Source organism: Daucus carota, chromosome 6 (genome assembly GCF_001625215.2).
Source record: "Daucus carota subsp. sativus chromosome 6, DH1 v3.0, whole genome shotgun sequence".
In the NCBI taxonomy this organism is placed as follows: Eukaryota; Viridiplantae; Streptophyta; class Magnoliopsida; order Apiales; family Apiaceae; genus Daucus; species Daucus carota.
In genome coordinates this window covers 10,344,246-10,367,747 of record NC_030386.2, presented here as the reverse complement: position 1 = coordinate 10,367,747, position 23,502 = coordinate 10,344,246, and the positions used below count along the sequence as shown (strand labels likewise).

The window sequence follows — 23,502 nt, the reverse complement described above, 5'->3', positions numbered from 1 at the left end:
AATGGTAAGGCTCGTTAAAAACGAAAGAGTAACGAATTCAGAAAACAAATATTTCTGGGCTGCAGATGCAAAATCGGCTCCTGATTATGATAGTATCTTGATATTTAAGACATCTAAATTATAGAATATGGTAATGGAATGTAAAGACAAAACGTAGATATCGAAAAGTGGTTTCCAGAATGGTATTGCTCATAATATTTGGACAAATATTCAATTTACTATGAATTTTAGAAGTGACAGCATATCAACTTGAATCATATAAACAAATTACACAAAAAGCAGATTTTGATATACTTATAAGCAGATTTTAGAAATACCCAAAGAAGAGAAATTATAGATGATCAAAAGGCCTTTACAACAAGTATAAGCTCAATAAATTCCGATGGACTAAAACATATAACAATATCAAACTAATCAATAATAACAAATATACAGAGAGACACAAACATATTAAGATTAAGCAAATATATGTTACTTAAACTAGATAGAAAACAATTTACAATACCTACAACCGAAGTCATACCATGAATATGTAAATGTAGATGAATTCAAAAACTTACGTATATAATGTCGAAATATTAACCAATTAAAGTTGTAGAAAATTGATGGACAAATATCTTAAATCTATTAATTCTGACGAACAACAAATTCAGTATATATATATATATATATATATATATATTTGGAGAAATGCAAGATTAACATATAACTCAAACATAGACGTTTATTTAGTATAATATTATAAAATGTAAAGAATAGTGAAAGGAGGCGTACCTTAAAATCTTACATTCTTGTAAGTTCAAGATCCCTTGCTTCAAGAAAATTCTTTACCCAAAACAATGATAAAAACCTTTAACATCCAAAAGTATAACTCGCTCTTTGTACCAAAATAAGTGCTCGTCGATTATCCAATCTCAAATTTTCAAATCATGATCCTTTTGAATATGAGTACACGAATATACGAACAGAGTAGAAGAACGAGTCTAACAACATAAAAACAAAACAGAATAGCGAATCGTGCTGATAACGTGTTGTGAAATAAAATAACATAAAAAACGAGAAGAGAGAAATGGAGAGAATATGGATCTTATTAATCTCATCTCAAACAATTTACATGCACCTCTTTATATATGATAATTGACATAGGTTACCAGAGTAGTGAAAAGCCAAAGGTTGGCAAGTTCAAAGGGTAAGAGTTAAAGAGTTAGGAATACAAGAAGTCGTCCATATAATTGTTCATAACAAATAATAAATAAACCTCCCTAATTTAACACAAAAAAATCCTCATTAAAAACTATTGCCAAAAAACTAAAAAAATCTACAAAATTAAACGTATTACAATGCTACCAAAAAGCTAAGAGCATTTCCAACCATTGAAAACTCTTATCTAAAATGTGAGTTAGCATACTAAAAATAAAAAATTTAGCCAACCGCTCTAAAGATTCATACTCCAACCATACTCAGATGTTGTCTATAATTTTAGCTAACCTCTTATGAATGACTAAATTTGTCGAACCTCTACAGGTCTGTAAGATATCTGTAGGAAGATTGCACATCATTTATTACCATATTGAACTAATATATTATATTTTAACAATATAAAATATTAATAACATATTATTTTTAAATTATAACCAACCAATATAACCAATACCATTGAAGCAAAATGTCTTACAGGTTCAGCAAATTTTACATAATGTCTTGCAGGTTCCATTTAGCCAACCATTATAGCAAACGCCGTTGGAGATGCTCTAAGAGCATGTTCAATGGGGTTCGCTATAATGGTTGGCTAAATTGGAACTGGAAGACATTATGTAAAATTTATGGAAGCTGTAAGATATTTTGCTTTGGTATTGACTATATTGATTGGCTATAATTTAAAAATAGTATGTTATCAATATTTTTGATTGTTATAAATAGAATCTATGACTTTAATACTCACCCTGTCGCAAAATAAGTGTCACTTTGACTTTTTGCACGTGATTTCAGGTATAAAAAACATACTTCTACACATTATTTTCCAAATTTTCTTTTTCTGAATAAAGATATAGGTGATAAACTTTTATTCAGAAAAGGAAAATTTGAAAAATAATATGTAGAAGTATGTTTTTTTTGCACCTCAAATGACTTATTTTGGGACAGAGGGAGTATGGTAATAAGTGATATGTAATATTCTTACATATTTTTTACAGACTTGTAGTGGATTAGGAGGTTGGCTATAATTATAGACAGTAGGTTAGTATGGTTAGAATATCGTTTTTTGAAGACCTTGGCTATAATTTATATATATATATATATATATATATATATATATATATATATGTGTGTGTGTGTGTGTGTGTGTGCCAACTAAATTTTTAGCTAAGGAGTTAGAGATGCTCTAATAAGAGCATCTCCAACGGCGTTGACTATAATCGTTGGTTAAATTGAACCTGTAAGGTATTATGTAAAATTTGCTGAACATGTAAGACATTGTACTTCAATGGTATTGGCTATATTGGTTGGTTATAATTTAAAAATAGAATGTTTTTTTTTTGAAGGCTAAAAATAGAATGTTATTAATATTTTAGTTTGTTAAAATAGAATATATCAGTTGAATATGGTAATAAATGATGTGCAATCATTTTACAGATTTTTTACAAACCTGTAGAGGTTCCACAAATATAGCCATCATAAGAGGTTGACTATATTTTTCATATTTGGAATGCCAACTCATTTTTTAGCTAAGGGGTTTGTATGGTTGGAGATGCTCTAACAGCCTATCTGATAAATGCTACTCCCTCTGTTTTTTAATATATGACGTTGACTTTTTGTCACACAATTTTAAGTGTTTTGACCGGATAGTTAAGATTATTTTTTTTGAAATTCTTTTTTTGAATAAAAATATATAGTCAAAATTTTAACTAGTAGATATGCCCGCGGTGCAGGGCGTGGTATTAAAAAAAACATGTTTTTAAGTAAATAATTTTGACTTGTTTGTTGGTAAAGTCTATTCTCATATCTTTTGCAGTTACCTAACTGGATTTGTCTGCATAAGAAAACTCAGTCGTTAGACTGATTTACAACTAATGCTACTGTAATTTAGTTTAAATAATACATTTGCGTTTAATTTTATTGTTTTTCAATTTGCATGAGAAAACTATCCGGATAATGATTGCTCATGCGAAAATTATTGAAAAACTAATTTGATGTGGATATCAGAATAAAAGCCTGCATTCTAAAGTGCAAAGATTTGATAGTTTAATACAGACAACAAAGGATGTAAGGGAAAGCATTATTTCTAAAAACATCAGGCTCTCGAAGGAGCAAATCACAACACGGATAAATAGAGAGAGCAACTTCAGGTTGAACCAAACTGAAAGTAGTAGAGGAAATTCCACTTCATTGCTTGCTTGTATTTCACAAACTCATTAATTGTTATGCCATGCAGCCAACCTGTAGCATCGAATTGTTTCATATTGATTTTAGACATGAAGAAAGGAATTTATCTTTCAATTATATTTGTTACGTTACTAACCTTAATGCGTCCCTTAGATCCTCAACTGCTCCATGATTTGGATTTATGAAAAACCTTGTTGGTGGCAAGTTTGACAACTTTGGCGCGTCTAAATCATAAAATGTAGTAATTTAGTTCTGTGAAAATATTAGAAGACATGAATTTAACTAAATGAAAACTACCTCTGAAGAATTGTGCTTGACAACTTGAGATGATAACGATAATTGGATGTTGGACAGCATCATGAATTGCTTGATCAAATTCTTCTGCCATTTCGTCGTAGAAAAACACTTCTGCTGATGTGCTGTTCAAAGTTTGATAGAATATTTCAGTCTTCGAATATGAACTATCTATTTATTTAACATTAGAGCTTAACAATCTAAATACTAACTGCATATCATTGATGGTAAAGCGAAAACAGGATTTTTGCTGGTTATATCTGTTTCTAAAGGTACTGATTGGGTCATGGTGCTCCAATATTCCAACAACATCTACATAAGAAATCATATAGTCAGAAATAGTTGAAATCACTATATGGCATTGGTGTACATAACAAAAAAGACTCACCGATCAGAAATTTGTTTTCGCTTGCAGCATCCATTAAAGCTGACAAATCAGTGAATTGAAAGACATGAGGCGGGATATAATCCACATCTCCGGTCAACAAAACCTCAGTCATATGATTCAACTGGATATAGATATCACTTGCGAAGCATCTTCCAAATTGCATGTCCGAATATCTCCTAACAACAAAATTATTCACATCATAGGTTTCTCCTTCAATAATATGATCCTCGAACTGGTGCCTGATTTGTCGGGGAATATATGCCTGAATCCATCCTCCCTGTAGGTGAAACACTACCATTAATATTATCATAAGCTTCAACTGTATATTATTTGGAGTTTGAACAAAGTTAACTTACCAACCCATCGACGAAAATCAAGTTAATTCCAACTATTTCTGCATCGCGATTGATCTGCTGCCACATTCTTGTTACTCGAACCTTAAGCCTCCAATTATTTCTTGTTTGAGGGCTTAGGTTGGATATCATTTGGTATGGAATGTCATCCATGATTGTGTGAATTTTTTCTGCTATGCTCACTGGAATTTAAAGTCACGGTTCATTCCATTTATCCTACTGAATTAGTGCTCATGACTGTGTATTTCTTGGATGGTAGCTATTATTAGAAGGAATCTTCCTACTTTAAACTGTAGTCCTGTGCACGGTGTTGTATTATTGAACTTTTCAAATAGAAGGAGTTTATGTGTTCGTCCAGAATGTGTGGTTTACTTGCTTCTATGTCGACATCGGTTGCATAATTGGAGATATATGGGGCCTGGTAGACTGAGTGCCCTGCAAAGTGCATGCTTTCTCTTTTGTTTTTTCTCTCCCATCTGCAAAGTTATATTATTTTTTGACTTATATATTGGGCAGTTTCCAATAGCAGAATGTTTACAATATAATTCCCAATACATTGTTAATATGATAAAATCTGAATACTAAAATTTCAGAATAATCAAAAGCATTATACAGCATGGTTAATTGTCTGCTGAGGCTGACAATTAGTAGAAAGTAGTCCAAGTAGTATCATTACAACAAAATAATAGTCATTGAAATTCATATTACGTGTTCATTCTTCCAAAAGCATTAGCTGGTGTTCTTAGAAATGGCTTATTCGGCATAACTGTAGGTTGTGTTGCTAACACCCTGGGAATCAAAGTTCAGCTGAGAGAGACCTTGTAAATGAGTGCTTAAAGATGAAGGCTGAAAGAAATAATAAAGTTTGGTCAGGAATTGTTAAATTCGAATGAATTATTGATCCTAGAGTATGATTAAACTTTGTTTGACCTGTGCATGGCCAGCTTGCTTGGTTTCTGATTCGTGAACAGCCAGATCATGGAATCCTTTGCAGATATTAGTTGCTAAATACAATTTGACATCCTTCAGAACATTGACATCGCTGATCAAAATCTTGACAGTGTAGTTTTGATTGAGCAGATCCTTTAGAATTTGCGTAAATGTTGTAGTGGGCTGATCCTAATGTAGCAGAAAGAAAATGATTAGTAGAACCATAACAAATATTTATAAAACAAATCCAAGTTGCTTAAGCTTAACTACGATGTCGAAAACCCTCTTGCGAATGATTGTCTTGACTTGACGATCTTTTAGAAGGATCTGTAATTCACCACTATTATCACATGCCATCACTGCTAATTGAAACCTGGAGTAACGAATTCTGCAATTAGTGAATTTCTGAAAGTTTTAAGTTGTTTCGAAATACATGTCCTCACTTACTTCTTATCTGCATTAGGTATTATTCTGTTACATAGAGAACATAAGAACTGGTCATTGTTGATGTGCACTTCATTCCAACAGGTGGTGCAAACATTTCTGTACCATGGTACACTCTCGTCAACAGCCACAAACTTTACGTGTGTAATCACCTCTGTCTGCAAAAGAAGAACGAATGTAACCTGATACATTTGTAAACTGAGTAAAAATGTAATTATATGTTATTAAACACTGACCTCTATGTACTCTTTCCCAAGAGTATGAATTGAGTCAATGGAATGCAACTCGGGTATCTTCCTTTTTGGTTTCCCCATAGTTCTTAAAACAGTACCTGGTTTTTTCAAGCTATAAACAAAAATTTATAACCCATATTTAAATGCTCAATACTGTGATTGTAGATAAAATGTTATGTACATTTTTCTGAGTTCTCTAACACTTGGATCACTTGAGTTTAGATAGAATTTTGACGCAGCTGTATTAGATAATTGCACTGCACCTGTAAAAAAAATTAATAATCCTCAAATCAACTAAGAATGTGTAAAATATGAGTGTAGTACGCTTACCATTCCATAAGCCTACTTTGCAACTTGTTATGATGATTATCACTGGAGTTTCAGTTTCTTTTGCCATTTCATCATTAAGAATTTCAGCCATGCGATCCCAGAACGTGACTTTCACATTTGAACTTGATGCAGTTAAAAAAGTAAAAATTATAAATTACGTGCATATATTTTAGGAGGAATAAAATAAGTCTAAACTTGTAAGTAAATCAGTTTATTCACCTCCCATCCGTAATAGAGAAATTCATCTGAACTTGGTCTATTCCAAATCTATTTTTGAAAGGGTGTAGCTTGTCATAGTCTTGTATTATCCCCACAATATTTGTTAAAATATATAAACATGTTTAATCTTTCGAAGACTATTTGTATAATGTTTTCAAGTGGATTACCTGTCAAGTACAAATTTTTATCTGCAATATTCTTCAAATCTGCATGATCATAAAAATCAAATACCTCCTCCTTTGCAATACTATTATCATCTTCTATGTCCTTCATTTTTGTCTCACCATCAAATATGAGTTGCTTGGTATTGTGTAGACATCTGAACTTGTCGTCCGCTTTGTAAGCTTGTACTTCAAAGTCTGATACTATGAACAAATTTGGTACTATTATCTTCTCTTCAAATTTGTCCACATTTTGTCCTGGAATGAAGGCATGGATCTTGTTGTTCTGCATCGAGAAAGAAAATCTCAGGCAATTTATTCAATAATCAGCCATAATCCTCTATTTAAATTTACTATGCACAGAAGAAAGAGTTATTACCATAGCATCCATGACTACCAAGTTGATTCCCCTGAATGGCACTCCTGCCTTAGTTGCTCCTCTCCAGCATCTCATAATTCTGATCTTAATTTTTCCATGTTGTCTTCCTGTTTTTAGTTTTGACAGGTAATGGTATTTGGTGGTTGACATTGTAACAACAGTTTAATATTAAAAACATATATTTACCTCCTATCAGGATAGGGAATAATTCTTTTACAGTCTGGGCATTCAAATTTTGTTCCCTTTTTTACCACTTCTTGCAGGCAACGGGTGCATTTCTTGTAGAACCATCCTGACTTCTCATCAACTTTCTTTAAAACAACATCACAACATACTTGTTTCTGCAAAAGGTTTATATTTTTGGTTAGAGAAATATTAATTAATGATCCTAATAAAGAACATAAGTCTACCTGTAAAAAATCATCACGGAGCTCTGTTATTTGTTTCACTCCAAATTTTGGAAAGATTTCTTCTTCTTCAGGGCTTGAAATATCCACTGTTGATAGCTTCTCATATCTGTGTTATCTAAATTTCTTTAATTATTTTGCTTAAATATAATAAGTAATACATTTGTAATTAAATTTACCTGTCTTTTAGTTGGGCTACGCAGTAGTGTTTAGGATTTATGTAAAATCGGGTTGCCGGGTAGTTGGAAATATAGACTTTTCCTAAACAATAAACTAAGGTTATTCAGAGGAACAGGAAAGTTTGAAGGATGTGCAGTGTCAGAAAATGTACTTTACAAAAATCAGTTAAGTTACCATGATATTGTGCAACTTTTCCACTTGAAATTGCGATTACTGTATTGTTCTGATAATCCTCAAGAAGAGCATTGTCACAAAGTCTTGCCAGATCATTGAAAAATGTCACTCTAACTGCTGACCTGAAAATTCTTTATTGTTCAATACATACTGATGGTATTTTATAGTATAAATAATGTTAAAAAAGAAAGTAAGTGTAATACTACGCACTTCCCATCAGTGATGTCAAACTTAAGTCTCAAATGCTCCTTCCCATCTTTAACGTCCGATATAAATGGCCTTTTATTTCGAACAATCCCCACAATGTCTAAATATTGGTATGTTAGATACTCGCCAAATAAAGTTAAATGTTATTGCAATTTGACAAAAAGTTTACCGATTAAAAAACGGTTGTCGTTAGCAATCTTTTCAATTTCTTCGAATGCTGAGAAATCGAAAGCAAACATCTCGATCTCCAAACATGGGTGTTCTAACTTTTCAAGTACTGTGAAGGCAGTAAAGTAAATATGCTTTGGATTCTTTACAGCCCTGTGTGTTTCATCCCCCACATATTCTTTAACTCGAAAGTTGGATAACATATAAAGGCCTCCTTCAACTAATTCTTTCTCAAACTTTTCACTTACTTGTTTATTCATAAAAGCATGAATTTTGGAGTTCTACATAAAAAGATAAATAGAAGGCAAAAGTAAAAAAAAGGCAAAAGTTCATTGACAGTTGACATAAAGATATAGCTTCTGCGGTTCAGTAGCTAACTTACTGTGTCATCGATAAAAACAACATTTATGCCATAGAACTCCTGTTTTTCCCTGCTTATTCCTTTCCATATTGATTGTACTCTGACATGGCACTTCCAGTCATAGTTGCTGATGTCCAGATCCGTGAAAGCATCAAAGTTGTTCAATATCATATTAATTTCTCCATTTGGTTCTGGTAAACATTAATGAACAGAAGTTAGGTATATTATAAATAGTGAAGAAGGTCTTCTATATGAACCCCTATCGAATGTAATAAATTGTCTTACCTGCAGGGCTGGGACGTTGCGTTAATGTTTGATGCTCCATCTGTGATTTGTTGCTAGTGATCTATCTTCTCTGTGATGGAGTTATGAGGAAGACGGTAAGAAATAAAGTAGTTGTACCTAGGAGGAAAAATTATTGTACTTTTTTGTAGAGATAGATCTCTAAATTTTACTGTCCCTTGACAACGGTAAGAAAAGATCCCACCGAAGAGCTGTGAAATATTTGAAGGAAAAAACAGTAAGCACATATGAAATATTTTAAGGATAAAATAGCATATAATTTTGAATGTTCAATTTTAATATTTCGTATTAAATGTTAAAAAAATATTTATGAAAGACATTAAACAAATAATTTAGAAATTAATGTAGATTAAGTAAATAAAAGAAGATTGAAAAGTTGAATTAAGTATTGCATATATGCAATATAAAAAAAGGTATTCCATATATGTTTAATATTTCTTCGGAAAACCATATATACCAATATAATAATCTAAAAATGTAAATATTGGTTGGTTGTATATTTCAATTTTTATATTAAATTAAGAATTGAAAGCAATGGTTGAAAAGTTGTGTAATTTTGATGTAGGAAAATGCTAAAATAGTTATCTTTTTTGTAAAGTAAAATGTATTGCAATAAACAAATTTTTATAATTTGAAATAACAAAATAAAAATATATTTATATCAAGAAATATATTTTTTGATATAAATTATCAGACATTTAATATGAAATAGACGAAAAGCATTAAATGATCTTTTGACTGGGACTTAAAATAGTAGTATTTTTTAAGGTTACATGAGATTCAGGCTTATGAACACATAACTTTGAGTTGAAATTTTGGTATTCTTAATAATTATAAGTTTAATATTTCTTCGGAAAACAATTTATTCCAATATAATAATCGAAAAATGTAAATATTGGTTGGTTGTATATTTCAATTTTTATATAAAATTAAGAATTGAAAGCAATGGTTGAAAAGTTGTGTAATTTTGATGTAGGAAAATGCTAAAATAGTTGTCTTTATTGTAAAGTAAAATGTATTGCAATAAACAATTTTTTATAATTTGCAATAATTTTTTTTTGATAATTTATATGAAATAGGCGAAAAGCATTAAATGATCTTTTGACTAACACTTAAAATGATAGTATTTTTTTGAGGTTACATGAGATATAGGCTTATGAAAACATAACTTTGATTTGAAATTTTGGTATTCTTAATAATTATATGTTTAATATTTCTTCGGAAAACCATTTATTCCAATATAATAATCTAAAAATGTAAATATTGGTTGGTTGTATATTTCAATTTTTATATTAAATTAAGAATTGAAATCAATTGTTGAAAAGTTGTGTAATTTTGATGTAGGAAAATGATAAAATAGTTGTCTTTATTGTAAAGTAAAATGTATTGCAATAAACAAATTTTTATAATTTGCAATAAAAAAATAAAAATATATTTATATCAAGAAATATATTTTTTGATATAAATTATCAGACATTTAATATGAAATAGGTGAAAAGTATTAAATGATCTTTTGACTGGTACTTAAAATAGTAGTATTTTTTGAGGTTACATGAGATACAGGTTATGAACACATAACTTTGAGTTGAAATTTTGGTATTCTTAATAATTATAAGTTTAATATTTCTTCGGAAAACAATTTATTCCAATATAATAATCGAAAAATGTAAATATTGGTTGGTTGTATATTTCAATTCTTATATAAAATTAAGAATCGAAAGCAATGGTTGAAAAGTTGTGTAATTTTGATGTAGGAAAATGCTAAAATAGTTGTCTTTATTGTAAAGTAAAATGTATTGCAATAAACAAATTTTTATAATTTGCAATAAATTTGTTTTGATAATTTATATGAAATAGGCGAAAAGCATTAAATGATCTTTTGACTGACACTTAAAATAATAGTATTTTTTAAGGTTACATGAGATACAGGCTTATGAACACATAACTTTGAGTTGAAATTTTGGTATTCTTAATAATTATAAGTTTAATATTTCTTCGGAAAACCATTTATTCCAATATAATAATCTAAAAATGTAAATATCGGTTGGTTGTATATTTCAATTTTTATATTAAATTAAGAATTGAAATTTGAAAGCAATGGTTGAAAAGTTGTGTAATTTTGATGTAGGAAAATGCTAAAATAGTTGTCTTTATTGTAAAGTAAAATGTATTGCAATAAACAAATTTTTATAATTTGAAATAAAAAAATAAAAATATATTTATATCAAGAAATATATTTTTTGATATAAATTATCAGACATTTAATATGAAATAGGCGAAAAGTATTAAATGATCTTTTGACTGGGACTTAAAATAGTAGTATTTTTTGAGGTTACATGAGATACATGTTTATGAACACATAACTTTGAGTTGAAATTTTGGTATTCTTAATAATTATAAGTTTAATATTTCTTCGGAAAACCATTTATTCCAATATAATAATCTAAAAATGTAAATATTGGTTGGTTGTATATTTCAAATTTTATATAAAATTAAGAATCGAAAGCAATGGGTGAAAAGTTGTGTAATTTTGATGTAGGAAAATGCTAAAATAGTTGTCTTTATTGTAAAGTAAAATGTATTGCAATAAACAAATTTTTATAATTTGCAATAAAATTTTTTTGATAATTTATATAAATTGGCGAAAGGCATTAAATAATTTTTTGAATGGTACTTAAAATGATAGTATTTTTTTAGGTTACATGAGATATAGGCTTATGAACACATAACTTTGAGTTGAAAGCAGTGCAGACTTGGAAGAGGGTGGAATGCATTTGTCAAGGGGCACGAAGTAAGAGCAGGGCAGATTCTAACATTTACTTATGGTCAGAATGAGACATTTGAAGTAGAGGTTTCTAGTTAGGGAAAATTTTACAAAATTTGGGAAGCCAGATAATCTGAAATGTAATGCTCATAAGTGTTATGGATACAACTGTTGCTTAACTATTCCAATTGCAAGCTGGGTTTTGTAGTGATTTATATTTGGTGCCCATTACATCACTCCTGTTTGTACATGTATCAACATATATATTTGACAGCATAAATATATAAAGCAAGATAAATTTGTAACTGCCATTCATTGTCAATAGCTCACCAAAATAATAGTTTCAGAGGAATGGCTTACAAAAACATAATACACCCCATCAATCCTACAGTTTTGGTAAAGAGTAGAAAACTTCCTTATATACAACATTTTGAGTTATATCAGATGGTTCCCCACTCTCATCATCACAGAAAATCTTTAAGCCAGATGGAGAAGTGACTCGGCTGATTGCTACGTAATATTGGCCATGTGTGAATACACCTTTAGGCAGGAAAAGACCTACATTGTGAAGAGATTGACCCTGGGATTTGTTAATTGTCATGGCATAGCAGACTTGTACAGGCATTTGTTTTCTAATCAACTTGAATGGCAGTTTACTATCACTGGGGCACAATTCCATCCTTGGTATGAAATGTCTTGAACCAATATAGGTACCGCATATGACCTCACATTCTATACAAAACTTCAAACATTTTGTAACTATCATTCTTGTACCATTGCATAAACCCAAAGTTTGGTTTAAATTTCACATAAGCATGACGACAACTCCAACTTTGAGTTTCAATTCATGATTTGGCATCCCAGGCATGCAAAAAGAGTTTAGATATTCTATTGGGAACGCGGAATTCAAATCAGACTCAGTTCCACCAAATTCGTCTGCGGTGTCAACACTATAATATGAAAATGAATCACCTTGAACCATGTCAACAATCTGTGCATTAAGATGTCCAACAGTTTGGTTTGTTGGAGTAAGAATACTTCTTTCACTTAAATATCCAGGATTTTGGCAGTTTTGCGTGAAATCTGGATATGTGGTGCTAATCATTGTGTCAATAGTGTTTGGTTTGTCAAGATCACAAAACTGAGCTGGAATCTGGATATCATACTCATCATATGTTCTTCCGTCTGATTCAGGCGGCATGACTTGGCCATCACCAATTTGAAGAACCCATTTAGCAAAATTCCTTAGATCTTCAATCTCTTGAGATGATTCCCCTTCTTTAAGACGCATATTCTTGGACAGAAGGAAGATATGACAGAGATACCATAAACGCGATCTTGTAATGCACGCCCCAACAATGTCACTGCGGTCACCTAAAGGGATAACAGGGAGAATTTGTCTAAAATCCCCACCAAGTACCACAGTAATACCTCCGAACGGCATTTCACCACGTGCATAATCAACAGATCTCATAATATCTTTAAGAGAACGGTCTAAGCATTCAAACGCGTACCTATGCTGCATTGGCGCTTCATCCCAAATAATAAGCTTGGTTTGCTTTATAAGTTCAGCGATGTCTGAATTCTGACCAATACTACAAACCGAGAAATCATCAAGAATAATTAGTATTTTAAATCTTGAATGCGCGGTGCGTCCGCCAGGCAACAAAGTTGCAGCTATTCCTGAGGAGGCCACTGGTAAAACAATATCGCCCTGGGATCTTAACTTGGAAATTAAAGTTTTCCAAAGGTAGGTCTTTCCACAACCTTCACTTCCATAAACAAAAAAAATCCGCCTTTCGCTTCCTGGATACTTTGCAAAACAGCATTGAAAATAGTTTTTTGCTCTTCATTACAACTGGCCCATAAAATATTGAACTCTGCTTCCATTTCATCAATGTTGTAGCTAGTCTCCTCTATAATCAGATTGTTTGTTCCTTGCTGTAAATAACTCTGAGGAGGTTGTGGTAAGCCTTGAAATTTTTTTAAAGACTTCCTAATTGATTTAAGTAATTTATCAATTTTCTGCAAAAAAAAAAATTGTTAAAAAATATTGATCAGCTCCTGACATACTTTATTTCTCAGCTGCCGAGAATAATAAAATTACATAAATATTAGTTCATATTTAGGTATATACATATGATCTACTGAATTATCTTAAAAAATGTTACCTCTTTTATACATATATGCTCTACTAAAAAACACAAATTTCCTGATATGAAAAACATAAATTAATTGGAATTATATTTATGAAATTTCCTGATAAGAAATTTCCTACTTGGGGGAGAAGGATTTTGTAATAAATTTTGACTATCCGGGTATTTCACAGCTGCCGACAATAATAAAATTACATAAATATTAGTTCATATCAAGGTATATACACATGATCTACTAAATTATCTTAAAAAATTAACCTCTTTTATACATATATGATCTACTAAAAAACACAAAGTTCCTGATATGAAAAACAGAAATTATATGGAATTATATTTCATTACCTGCAAGTGCATAGAACTGCAGTTGTTTATCGTTGAGCAGGAGGTTCAGATCTTTAGACATTGCTCGTCTGGTCAAAAGTATATCATCAACCATGCTCCTCCAATGAGACAGCCACAATTGTTTCAAGTCAGTAACTTTGCAGTGGACTAATATGTGTACAAAGAGTTGACGTATCTGGGGTGCTAATCCACCTTGTGCACATTGAGTCATAACCTCATGCCATTCCTTGTCATCGTCCAAGAGCCCATATTCTTTGCAAGCATCTCGGAAAGAAGGATACAAAACACCATTGACGGTTCGTAAACTCTCATAAGAAGTAGGTCCTCTAACAAAAGTTAGAAGTATCTAAAGATACCAAGGTTCCCCTGTGCTGGATGAGTATATGCCAGCCTCCCAATTTGAAATCCTCTCTTGCGTCTATTCCATGTCCTGTGACCATCATCCCAAACATAATGTTTGGGAATTTCATCATAGGTGTATTCGCGTGCAGATTGATCATTCTAATTTAGTATAAAAAATGCTTCAAGTTTGCTATTTCTATACTTTTCTCGCTCAGCAACTTTTTCCAAAGATTGGTTATCTCTAAAAGTGCAATTCCTTTGTCCAGGGAGGTGAAATGGCAGACGTTCAACTGAGATAGTCCGGTAATGTATAGGAAATCCAAAAATCCTATAGGCCGCCTCACAACCGCAGAGATATCTCCCATCAAAATATGCATTGATTTCATCAAATCCATCTTCAGCAGAATTGTCAAGAGATTTTTTCATCCTTCTACCATTCACTTGAACAGTAGCAGTGTCATGACCTTTAAGACAATATTTAAACAAATATTTCAAGCTTCTTGCGTGACAACAAATTTCCACATTCATATGACACTGATATTTGACTAACGGATCCCGGTTGTAAGGAACAACCCATTGATTTTCTAAATCAGTCTTGCGCACACGTACTGTGATATCTTGTTTACGACGCATATATAAAGGAAATCCACTTTCATCAAAAACTGTACGGGAAGAGTACCTGCATATTTAGACAAAATAAGTGAGGTTATGTATGAGTAGGAATTTGCAGACATGGGTATTCACTTACAGGAAACTTGTATGGTAACTTACGCTTTTGGAAAATGGCGTATGCACCTGAATTTCTTCATACACTGGGATTTAGGATTTTGCAGACCGCAAGGGCCATGCATCATGAATTGTTTTACTGCAGCGTAACCAACTGGGTCTTTCAAAGGATCAGGAATTTCTGCGCTAACAAATTTATCCAAATTCTGTTTCAGATACATTTTAGAAGGACTGTCAAGCCATATTAACATGTGTACGTGAGGCAAACCTCTCTTCTGAAACTCTACAACGTACATGACTGTATAAGACAATAAAAAAACACATAATTAGTAAGATCTGCTAGTATAAATTCTTAAACATTAATATAACATAGGCATGTTGATAGAGAATGCACCTCCTATACATTTCCCAAAATGACCATTTTTTTTAATGTCATTTGTTAGCTGATCAAGTTTGAGTTTGAAGACTCTAGATATAATGTCAGGACAATTCTCAACCTTACAATGTGGCAAAAAAGACATCATTTTCTGTATCTCATCCCAAAGAGGGTTTGTTGTCATTGTTAGAAAGACATCAGGATGTCCTACATGCCGACATACAGCTAAGGCATCCTGAAAATTTTCTTGCATGTACCTTTTGGAGCCAACATAGCTAGGGGTGAACATAAACCCGTTCAACCCGCTAACCCAACCCAAACCGACCTTTTTTTAGGCCGATTAACCCGATCCGTTCAAAACCGAAAAATAAATGGGTTAATTTTTAAAAAAACCCGATTAAGTTGGGTTGGGTCAGGGTTTTACAGATTTTAACCCTGAACTAACCCAACCCAACCCGATTATATATATATATATATATATATATATATATATATATACATATATATAATATTTACATATCTATTTTATATTTTTTAGTTTATCTCAATCAATCTTTAACCTAAATTTGATTTATCTAGGGTGTGTCTATACATTTACAACAGCAATATGAATAATTTTAAGTATATCGATAACTATAAAATGTAAATGATGACTTTTGGAATTTGAACATGGTTAATAATTTGTTAATGAACTGATATACACCTTATAAATAAGAGTTCATAACTGAGTGTGTATACAACAATTTCCTATTATTTCACCATTGTTCAAATGTTTCACCAATGTAATAGGCTTCCCTCTTCGATTAAAAACTTACGCATCGACTAATATTGGTGAATGATTCATAGAAATTGAGTAACTATAAATATGTATGCCGACTGTTACTAGCTACCGGTGTACGAGTGAGTATTTTTTTTCCTGTCGCGATGAATGACTAAATTTTTATTTATTATGATTTTCGCAAGTTTAACCCAAACCAATCCGACCCAACCCGAATTAATTGGGTTGGGTAGGGTTGGGTTAGATAAATTTTTTTCAGTTAACGGGTTAAGTTTTTATTAACCCGAACTAATTGGGTTGGGTCGTTTTTTTCCAAAAACCCGCCCAACCCAACCCATGTTCACCCCTAAACATAGCTACTTGGAAGAATAATACCTTTACCGATCTTAGAGGAATCAGAATTTCCTTTACGTAGTGAATCACAAATATGAGTATATAACTCATTTCGTAAAGTAGTCTGATTAATACGGAACCACCAAAGGAGAGTTTGCTCAATGGATGAGAAAGCATCCACCATATATTGCTGAAACAACCGACCACCCAAACGTGCAGTCATCCCTACATTTTAATAATAAAAAATTTACACATGTGCTTAATCAGTAATACTACTTTAAATTGACATAAGTGTTGGCAAATTACTTGGAGATAGTCCTAAAGAATGAGTACCTTCACTCTCCCTGACTTGAAATTTATAGGAGTAGTAGTCTTTCATGGAGATGTATTCATGAGAATTGTTGGAGTTGTTTCCATTTTTTTCAAATGGAATTTGGTCATGATAACCATCTTCACCATTAGGAAACAAAATAGGATACTGCAATGCCATTAGTTTCGGATGAATGAAGGATATCCGTTCCAGTCCGTCCTTGTAACTATCAATGATTATATCTCGATCACCGCAGGTAGTGTTGCTTTCACCAACCATGATCCCAGCCACCTCGTCTGAAGGAGCAATGTGATTCTCTCTGCCACTCTGGGCTCGACAAACCTTTAAGGTGATCTTCAAATCAATGATGTCATTATTTTCAAATCGGTCACGTCTTGTTCTGAATTCTCGAACCAACTCATTGGTATCATCCAACATGTTAATAAGACCCTGAACAACCTGAACATCGATTTTATCCTGGTCTTTAACATTTACCCAACGCATGCGATTAGTAATCTCATTGGCAGTGTCATATATATATAATTGACAGAATTTGGGCTCCTCGCCTGTATTTGGTATCAAAGAACCAAAAACATGAAAATTCTGACCATTCAATCTGTATATATATGGACAGCCTCCTTTATTGATTGAATGATCCACATTCCCACCTGTCGATGTAAACGAAAACATAGAATTGTATAGTCGTATACAGCGATGATGGAGATTTAACAGCATCAGTGTGAAGGTGCAGTAGATAGTCAGGAGTTGGAAGAGAAGGTGGCAACTTCACGGCACCTTTCTTACAGCATATAGAGAATATTGGAGTGCCCTTCGTAACATTTTTATTGACCCTCTCTTCTTTCCACATTCTTGCATTGCATTTTAAACACTTAGCAGAGGGTCCACCCAAGCTTGCATACTCATCTGCCACAACACGTTTACTCTTCCATTTATCTTTTGCTCCTAATTGGACGGGAGGAACAACATTTTCCTCTGCAATAAATTTTAAATCAATGTATAAAATAAAATGTTGACAGTTTTTATAATAAAATTACAAATCTGAAAAAACATGTTTAATACCTTGATCACTATCACACTCATCTGACATCGAGTAGTCTTCAATGGAGTTCTCTGCATGTGGATTTATATTGGACATGGTTAAATGCTAATATGGAAGCAGTGAAATCTTCGCACATGTCCATTGAAATATAACAATAGAGTTAAACTACATATGACATAATCTGAGTCATCCTCATCGTCAGTAAACCATGGACCATGAACAATGTTAGTCTCTGGTTCTGCAAACACGATATTAGACTGAGTACGGGACATAATTTATGAGCCAATTGGTAGCAAAATAGATAAGTACCATAGATATCATTGCTTTGATCTTGTGTTTCCAGTACTTCTTCATCAGGGAATAGAGTTCTACTCGATTCAAGATGGCATCGTCTCATAGCTTTCTTTGGAGGAATAAATTGGTCCCCACTACTACTGGCATTACATATTGTACTTGCAGGAGTGGACGTAGGAGAAGTGAGGTTGAAACTATTTCCTATGAACGTAAATGCATGAAATTATTTAATACATTTAGCAACACACTAAATCATCAGTAATACATCAAAGCAAACAATTAAATAAGATCATAACCTGTTGGAGTGTGGTGAGGTACTTTAACATTTCTACGCAACCTAGGCTTGACAGAGCAACGGTCTTGAACAATATTATTGGTTATATCAGACAGGGCACTCCCCTGAGCAGAGGGGCCAGAGGCTCGAGAACGTAATGGTCCTGACAGTAATTTGCAAATATTAGTTGGGCAGTTGAATTGAACAGATATTATCAAACTTAGGATTTACAGAGCACAGATCCTCAGCACTATTATTTGTTATGCAGTTAATTTAAACAATGATTAGTAAATCCTACTTTAAGTCCTATATCTGGTTATCATAAAAACTACCTGATTGAGGAGTATGCTCAGCAAACACATTCTCTTTGTTGGAACTAAACCTCCGTCTCCTCCTTTTCAACTTTTGATAACCTACGCAGCCATTTCTCTATATTAAAATAATCTTGAAGAACTGCTATTGTAGTAAATCATCCAACACCAAGATATGTACCTTCATTCATATCCTCTGAAGTAAAGAGGCGCCAATTGTTCCCGGAATTGTTCTCCTGCAACCATGATTGAGAGTGATGAGTGTTATAAGAACAAAATCATTCATTAACACAACTGTGATAGGAGGAGTAAATCTACCATATATTCTTCACTGGACGATTTTGATGATTTGCTGTTCATGATGGATTGAGTACTTTGTCTTCCGCTTGGTATGAATTTTGTTAGATTGTAGTTCTAAATTTCTTGCATAATTAATTTTGTAATTTGAATTTGAATTAGTACAAAGTAATGATGTTTCTGCATGTTTGCACGAATTCGTGTGCAAAGCTTCAGAAAGAAGCTTGGAAGTGTGAAGCGTGGAATACACGTGGATGAGAGACCTGCAAGGTTGGTGAAACGTGTCAACTGGTATTACTGTAAATAAGTTAAAGTTTAGTGGTAATGTTTTAGACGGAGGGGTAACTGTAGTAAAGGGGATGTAGGAACTATTATATACATTGATTCACAATAAAAATCAATTGAAAATAATAATTTTTACTATCCGATCAGCCGATCTAAAGATACGTGCCCAAATTAAAAGTGGCATATAAAAAAAAGGAGTAAACGAAAAAAGATCATGTGCAACTGTGCAAGCAATAAATATAATCTCTGCTGGCCAGCAAGTTGCACCGTGCATTCCAACTGCCTGAATTCAATTGGACAATGAATTATAACTGCTGGTCATTTAGAGGTTGTGCTTGGGCTTAAAATCCGGACTTTAAATCATCTCTGGCTTTAAGCTGGAAAATGTTTGTTTGTATAATAAGTTAGAAGCTGGCTTAAAGTCAAAATTAAATCAGAAGCTGATTTAAAGCCAGAAATTTATTTGAGTTACTTTTTTCAGTGACTAATTTTTTTGAACTTTTTTTTGATAAAAATTACTACTGAGTCATAGATTACTCATAAATCAATTTTATTTTTATTATTATATTTTTAATAATTCATAAGTAATTAATAAGTCAAAATCACCCAAACAGACACGTTAAGTCATAAGTCACGGCTAAACAGCCTCTTAAACTCTTTAGCTTAATGTAACAGTATCTAAAGGGGTTGTGTAAAATCCTGATTTTCTTAGTAATGTACTTTTATGTTCTATATTTGCTTTATAAAAATGTACAAGACAGTTCTGAAATATAATTTATAATTTTTAATAATAATTTTTATATCATCGCTTATAAACAATAAACACTTCCCTTAAATACGCCAAATACGCCGGATAGTTCCCCCCTTTGCCAACTTCAACTAAGACAAAACAAGGTCACAAAAGTCTCCTAAGAGACATCCACACAATTCTATTCAACTCTTTCAATTCATATTCACACTTATAACAAGTGACCCTTTGCATTTCTTCTTCCTTTCGGAGGAACACATATTAAGATTAAAATAATAAAATTAACTTCCACAAACAGACCCTGCATTCTAAACCAATATTAACGATCAACTTTCAATTCAGAAGGCCAACATCCAGTAGCTTAATCGTAAAGGAGGTCAAGAACTGATGCAAGTTAATATATAGAGCACGTATGTAGAGTCAAAAATGCCACTCAACCCAATCTCAAAAGACTGCAAAGAGAACTATTAAACTTTTCTTTTTTGCTAATTCAGAGAACTATTAAACTTCGCGAGAAAGGAATTCTAAAACTCAACATATTAATAGTTTATGAGAAAAAAGTCGGTATTTAACCTCTTAAGTCTAAAAGACAAAAGCCATTACTCAATACAATCCAAGAGACGTAAAAACAAATATTTAACTTAATCGAAGAGACTGAAGCCCATATCCTGCAACCAAATAAAGATAAAAATAGTTAGTGGAACCACTTGAACGAATGTGAGCTAGCTATAGTATTTCTATAGAAGTAAACAGTAAGAAGCATATAAATCTGTTAAAAGATGTGCTCCAAGCATTAATATTCATTTCAATCAAATTATAAATTTACTTGTACTTGGAGAAGGATAAAAATAGATGAAAGGGCCTTACATCATCCGACTCTTCTTTCTCTTCTACTTTCTCCTCTTTCTTTGCCTCAGCAGCAGGTGCGGCACCACCAGCACCAGCACCAGGAGCGGCTGCAGCTACAGCACCACCACCACCACCTGAAGGAACTGAAGCCAACTTCTCCCTTCCAGATGCGATCAATTCAGTGATATCCTTTCCTTTGACCTCAGACAGTAGCAATTCAATCCTATCATCATCAGCATCTGCTCCGACTGCAATTCACAAAAGTTTGAATCTGTTAATTTGTCTAAAACCTAAACATGTTAATAAATTCTGATAAAAGAACATCCTTTATTAGCTTTTAGTGGTCCATGCTTAAAAAAATTTGTTTGCTATACTGAACTCCAAAATTTCTATAGAGCAAACTTCATTCCAATAATCAAAATAATTTCAGTGTCGATTAGAGACTACTACATTGGTGCAAGAAGCCCAGCATAACATCCTTTACACATTTACATTTAATTTTACAGAGAGGAAAAGATAAGAGAATATAACGAGAAAAACAGGGTTAGAAAACAAGCCTGTAAAAGAGTTGTACAGAGCAAGAATGCTACAAGCAACACTAAAAACATTAAATTAATTCATAAACACGCTGTAAACATTATTTCAATGTACAATAAGTAACAAGTGGGAGCTGACCTTATCAATGACCTTTAAAAAAATTAGAAAGGCATTCTCTACAAAGCAAAATAATCCAAATATCAATCATCCAAGAAAGAAGGCAACGATCTCAGAAGAGCCAAAATTTCTATTTCTATATAACAATTGACCATACAAAAAAAACACAAAGGGAATAAAAATCCCGTGAACACAAAACATTGCAGCCTTTTATAACAAGTCTCAAAACATTTTATCTCTGAATGTAACCGGAAAGGCTACTAAAGAGCATCTCCAAGGATGATTGGTAAAATAGTTAGCTATAATCATTAGTTATATTGATAATGTAAAATTTTTGTTAAGGGTGAAGACATGTGCTCCAATGAGATTATCTATAATTATGATTAGGTAAAGTTATACATAAAAAATTAATCATTCAACAAATATAGCTCATCAAATATGGTTATCTATATATTTTTGTTAATGGATGAATGGTTGGAGTGCTCCAAGTTTTACATATTTTCTAAAACATACCAACTAGATGACATGTAAAAGCCAAATGGACAATATAACTAGCAATAATTGTTTAAGAGCCTACTAGCAAGACTCCTCCTATACGAAGACCGATGTCACTAATCGACTCCTAAAACTCCTATTTCCCAGTCCCCGACAATCATATATACCGAAAAATGCATAATCCACAAGTCCACACACACACAATATATACATATGAGCTAGGGATCCCCATTCCAAAAACTACACAATCACATAAAACAGATCCAAACTACAAATGCTATACTAACAAAAACACCATGAAAGCCAAAAAATCACAAAACATTACTTGCAAATATAAATATTTAACATACTTAAAAAAAATAATTAACCTGAGCCAAGAATATTCTTGATATCATCATTAGTTGGGCAAGTGTTACCACCCAGCACAGCTAACAAGTATGCAGCTACAACCTTCATTTTGATACCTGCAATTTCAAATTACAATCAATTCAACTCAAATTACAATACATACTTACAGAGAGTAACAAACATCGCTTACCGTGAGATTTGGATTTGGGTATTAGAGACTCAGATTTCTAGGGTTTGCGAAAGGGGCGACAACAATCAACTGCTTTATATGTATGAGTTGTAGGTTGGACTGAACACACAATGGCCCAAATCAATTCACAAGTGGCCATTGCTCGCCAGCCCAGATTCAAACAGAAGCCCACAGATAACGATTTTTATTTATTTATTTATTTATTTTTTTTACAATCGAGGGTTATATGTCATGGGAGGAACTCCAACCCTAAATACATATCCTAAATGAAAATTTAAAACATTTGAAATAGGGTCTTTCTATTGTGTGCTCATTAGCACACATTAAGCATTAAATTTGGTGAATTTGGTGGATTTTAATTGGTGGATTTTGTGTAAATGCAGAGGAGCCATCCTTATTTATGATTAGACGACCAATAAAAATGCAACAAATTCATAGGAGTTGGTGTTTATTGTGTGCCCATGGCCACACCATAGAAAAACCGTTTGAAATAAATGTGTGCTCCAACAATGTCCCAGTGGTACTTTGAAACATTAGAACATCTAACAATTGCTTTATTTTTGAGACACCACTATGCATGCCCTGCACCTTTTTTATCAATAAAAAATTACTTTATTACATTTCAACACATCTCTCTCTTCTCTCCTCTTCATTTCCC

At 32.5% G+C, this 23,502-nt stretch overlaps 6 protein-coding genes across 7 annotated transcripts; all 6 read right to left on the bottom strand.

Moving 5' to 3' along the window:
* Window positions 1-3,195: 3,195 nt before the first annotated feature.
* LOC108192635 (uncharacterized) lies at window positions 3,196-4,629 on the bottom strand. Its single transcript, XM_017372259.2, has 6 exons — window positions 4,420-4,629; window positions 4,064-4,340; window positions 3,888-3,987; window positions 3,679-3,800; window positions 3,518-3,605; window positions 3,196-3,435 (listed from the first exon to the last, which is right to left on the bottom strand). Exons 1-6 carry the CDS (start codon window positions 4,567-4,569, stop codon window positions 3,411-3,413), a joined length of 762 nt encoding a protein of 253 aa, XP_017227748.2. The 5' UTR covers window positions 4,570-4,629; the 3' UTR covers window positions 3,196-3,410.
* Window positions 4,630-4,939: 310 nt separating this feature from the next.
* LOC135146987 (uncharacterized) lies at window positions 4,940-9,052 on the bottom strand. Of its 2 annotated transcripts, none has more exons than XM_064079050.1 (10): window positions 7,113-7,298; window positions 6,740-7,019; window positions 6,573-6,651; window positions 6,354-6,475; window positions 6,205-6,286; window positions 6,027-6,135; window positions 5,794-5,948; window positions 5,614-5,719; window positions 5,347-5,535; window positions 4,940-5,262 (listed from the first exon to the last, which is right to left on the bottom strand). In XM_064079050.1, the coding sequence occupies exons 1-10, from the start codon at window positions 7,260-7,262 to the stop codon at window positions 5,170-5,172; spliced, it is 1,365 nt and encodes a 454-aa protein (XP_063935120.1). In that variant the 5' UTR covers window positions 7,263-7,298; the 3' UTR covers window positions 4,940-5,169. The 2 variants fall into 2 exon arrangements, 1 of the variants encoding a protein (XP_063935120.1); XR_010284205.1 differs by lacking the exons at window positions 4,940-5,262; window positions 5,347-5,535; window positions 5,614-5,719; ... (3 more) ...; window positions 6,354-6,475; window positions 6,573-6,651 and adding exons at window positions 7,299-7,453; window positions 7,523-7,628; window positions 7,699-7,780; ... (3 more) ...; window positions 8,631-8,800; window positions 8,895-9,052 and having other exon boundaries at window positions 6,879-7,019; window positions 7,113-7,219.
* A 2,901-nt stretch (window positions 9,053-11,953) lies between these two features.
* On the bottom strand, window positions 11,954-17,543 carry LOC108203360 (uncharacterized). The gene is made up of 5 exons (XM_064080407.1): window positions 17,063-17,543; window positions 16,772-16,954; window positions 15,288-15,540; window positions 14,175-15,195; window positions 11,954-13,701 (listed from the first exon to the last, which is right to left on the bottom strand). The coding sequence occupies exons 1-4, from the start codon at window positions 17,541-17,543 to the stop codon at window positions 14,676-14,678; spliced, it is 1,437 nt and encodes a 478-aa protein (XP_063936477.1). The 3' UTR covers window positions 11,954-13,701; window positions 14,175-14,675.
* LOC135146781 (ATP-dependent DNA helicase PIF1-like) lies at window positions 12,482-14,385 on the bottom strand. The gene is made up of 2 exons (XM_064080039.1): window positions 14,175-14,385; window positions 12,482-13,482 (listed from the first exon to the last, which is right to left on the bottom strand). Exons 1-2 carry the CDS (start codon window positions 14,383-14,385, stop codon window positions 12,482-12,484), a joined length of 1,212 nt encoding a protein of 403 aa, XP_063936109.1.
* A 128-nt stretch (window positions 17,544-17,671) lies between the features above and the next one.
* Window positions 17,672-20,667, bottom strand: LOC108192731 (uncharacterized). Its single transcript, XM_017372263.2, has 7 exons — window positions 19,297-20,667; window positions 19,160-19,214; window positions 19,000-19,080; window positions 18,690-18,830; window positions 18,409-18,594; window positions 18,120-18,170; window positions 17,672-18,032 (listed from the first exon to the last, which is right to left on the bottom strand). The coding sequence occupies exons 1-7, from the start codon at window positions 19,336-19,338 to the stop codon at window positions 17,680-17,682; spliced, it is 909 nt and encodes a 302-aa protein (XP_017227752.1). The 5' UTR covers window positions 19,339-20,667; the 3' UTR covers window positions 17,672-17,679.
* Window positions 20,668-20,815: 148 nt separating this feature from the next.
* LOC108203357 (large ribosomal subunit protein P2z-like) lies at window positions 20,816-22,995 on the bottom strand. The gene is made up of 4 exons (XM_017372258.2): window positions 22,845-22,995; window positions 22,675-22,770; window positions 21,176-21,405; window positions 20,816-20,976 (listed from the first exon to the last, which is right to left on the bottom strand). The coding sequence occupies exons 2-4, from the start codon at window positions 22,760-22,762 to the stop codon at window positions 20,950-20,952; spliced, it is 345 nt and encodes a 114-aa protein (XP_017227747.1). The 5' UTR covers window positions 22,763-22,770; window positions 22,845-22,995; the 3' UTR covers window positions 20,816-20,949.
* Between the last annotated feature and the right edge of the window lie 507 nt (window positions 22,996-23,502).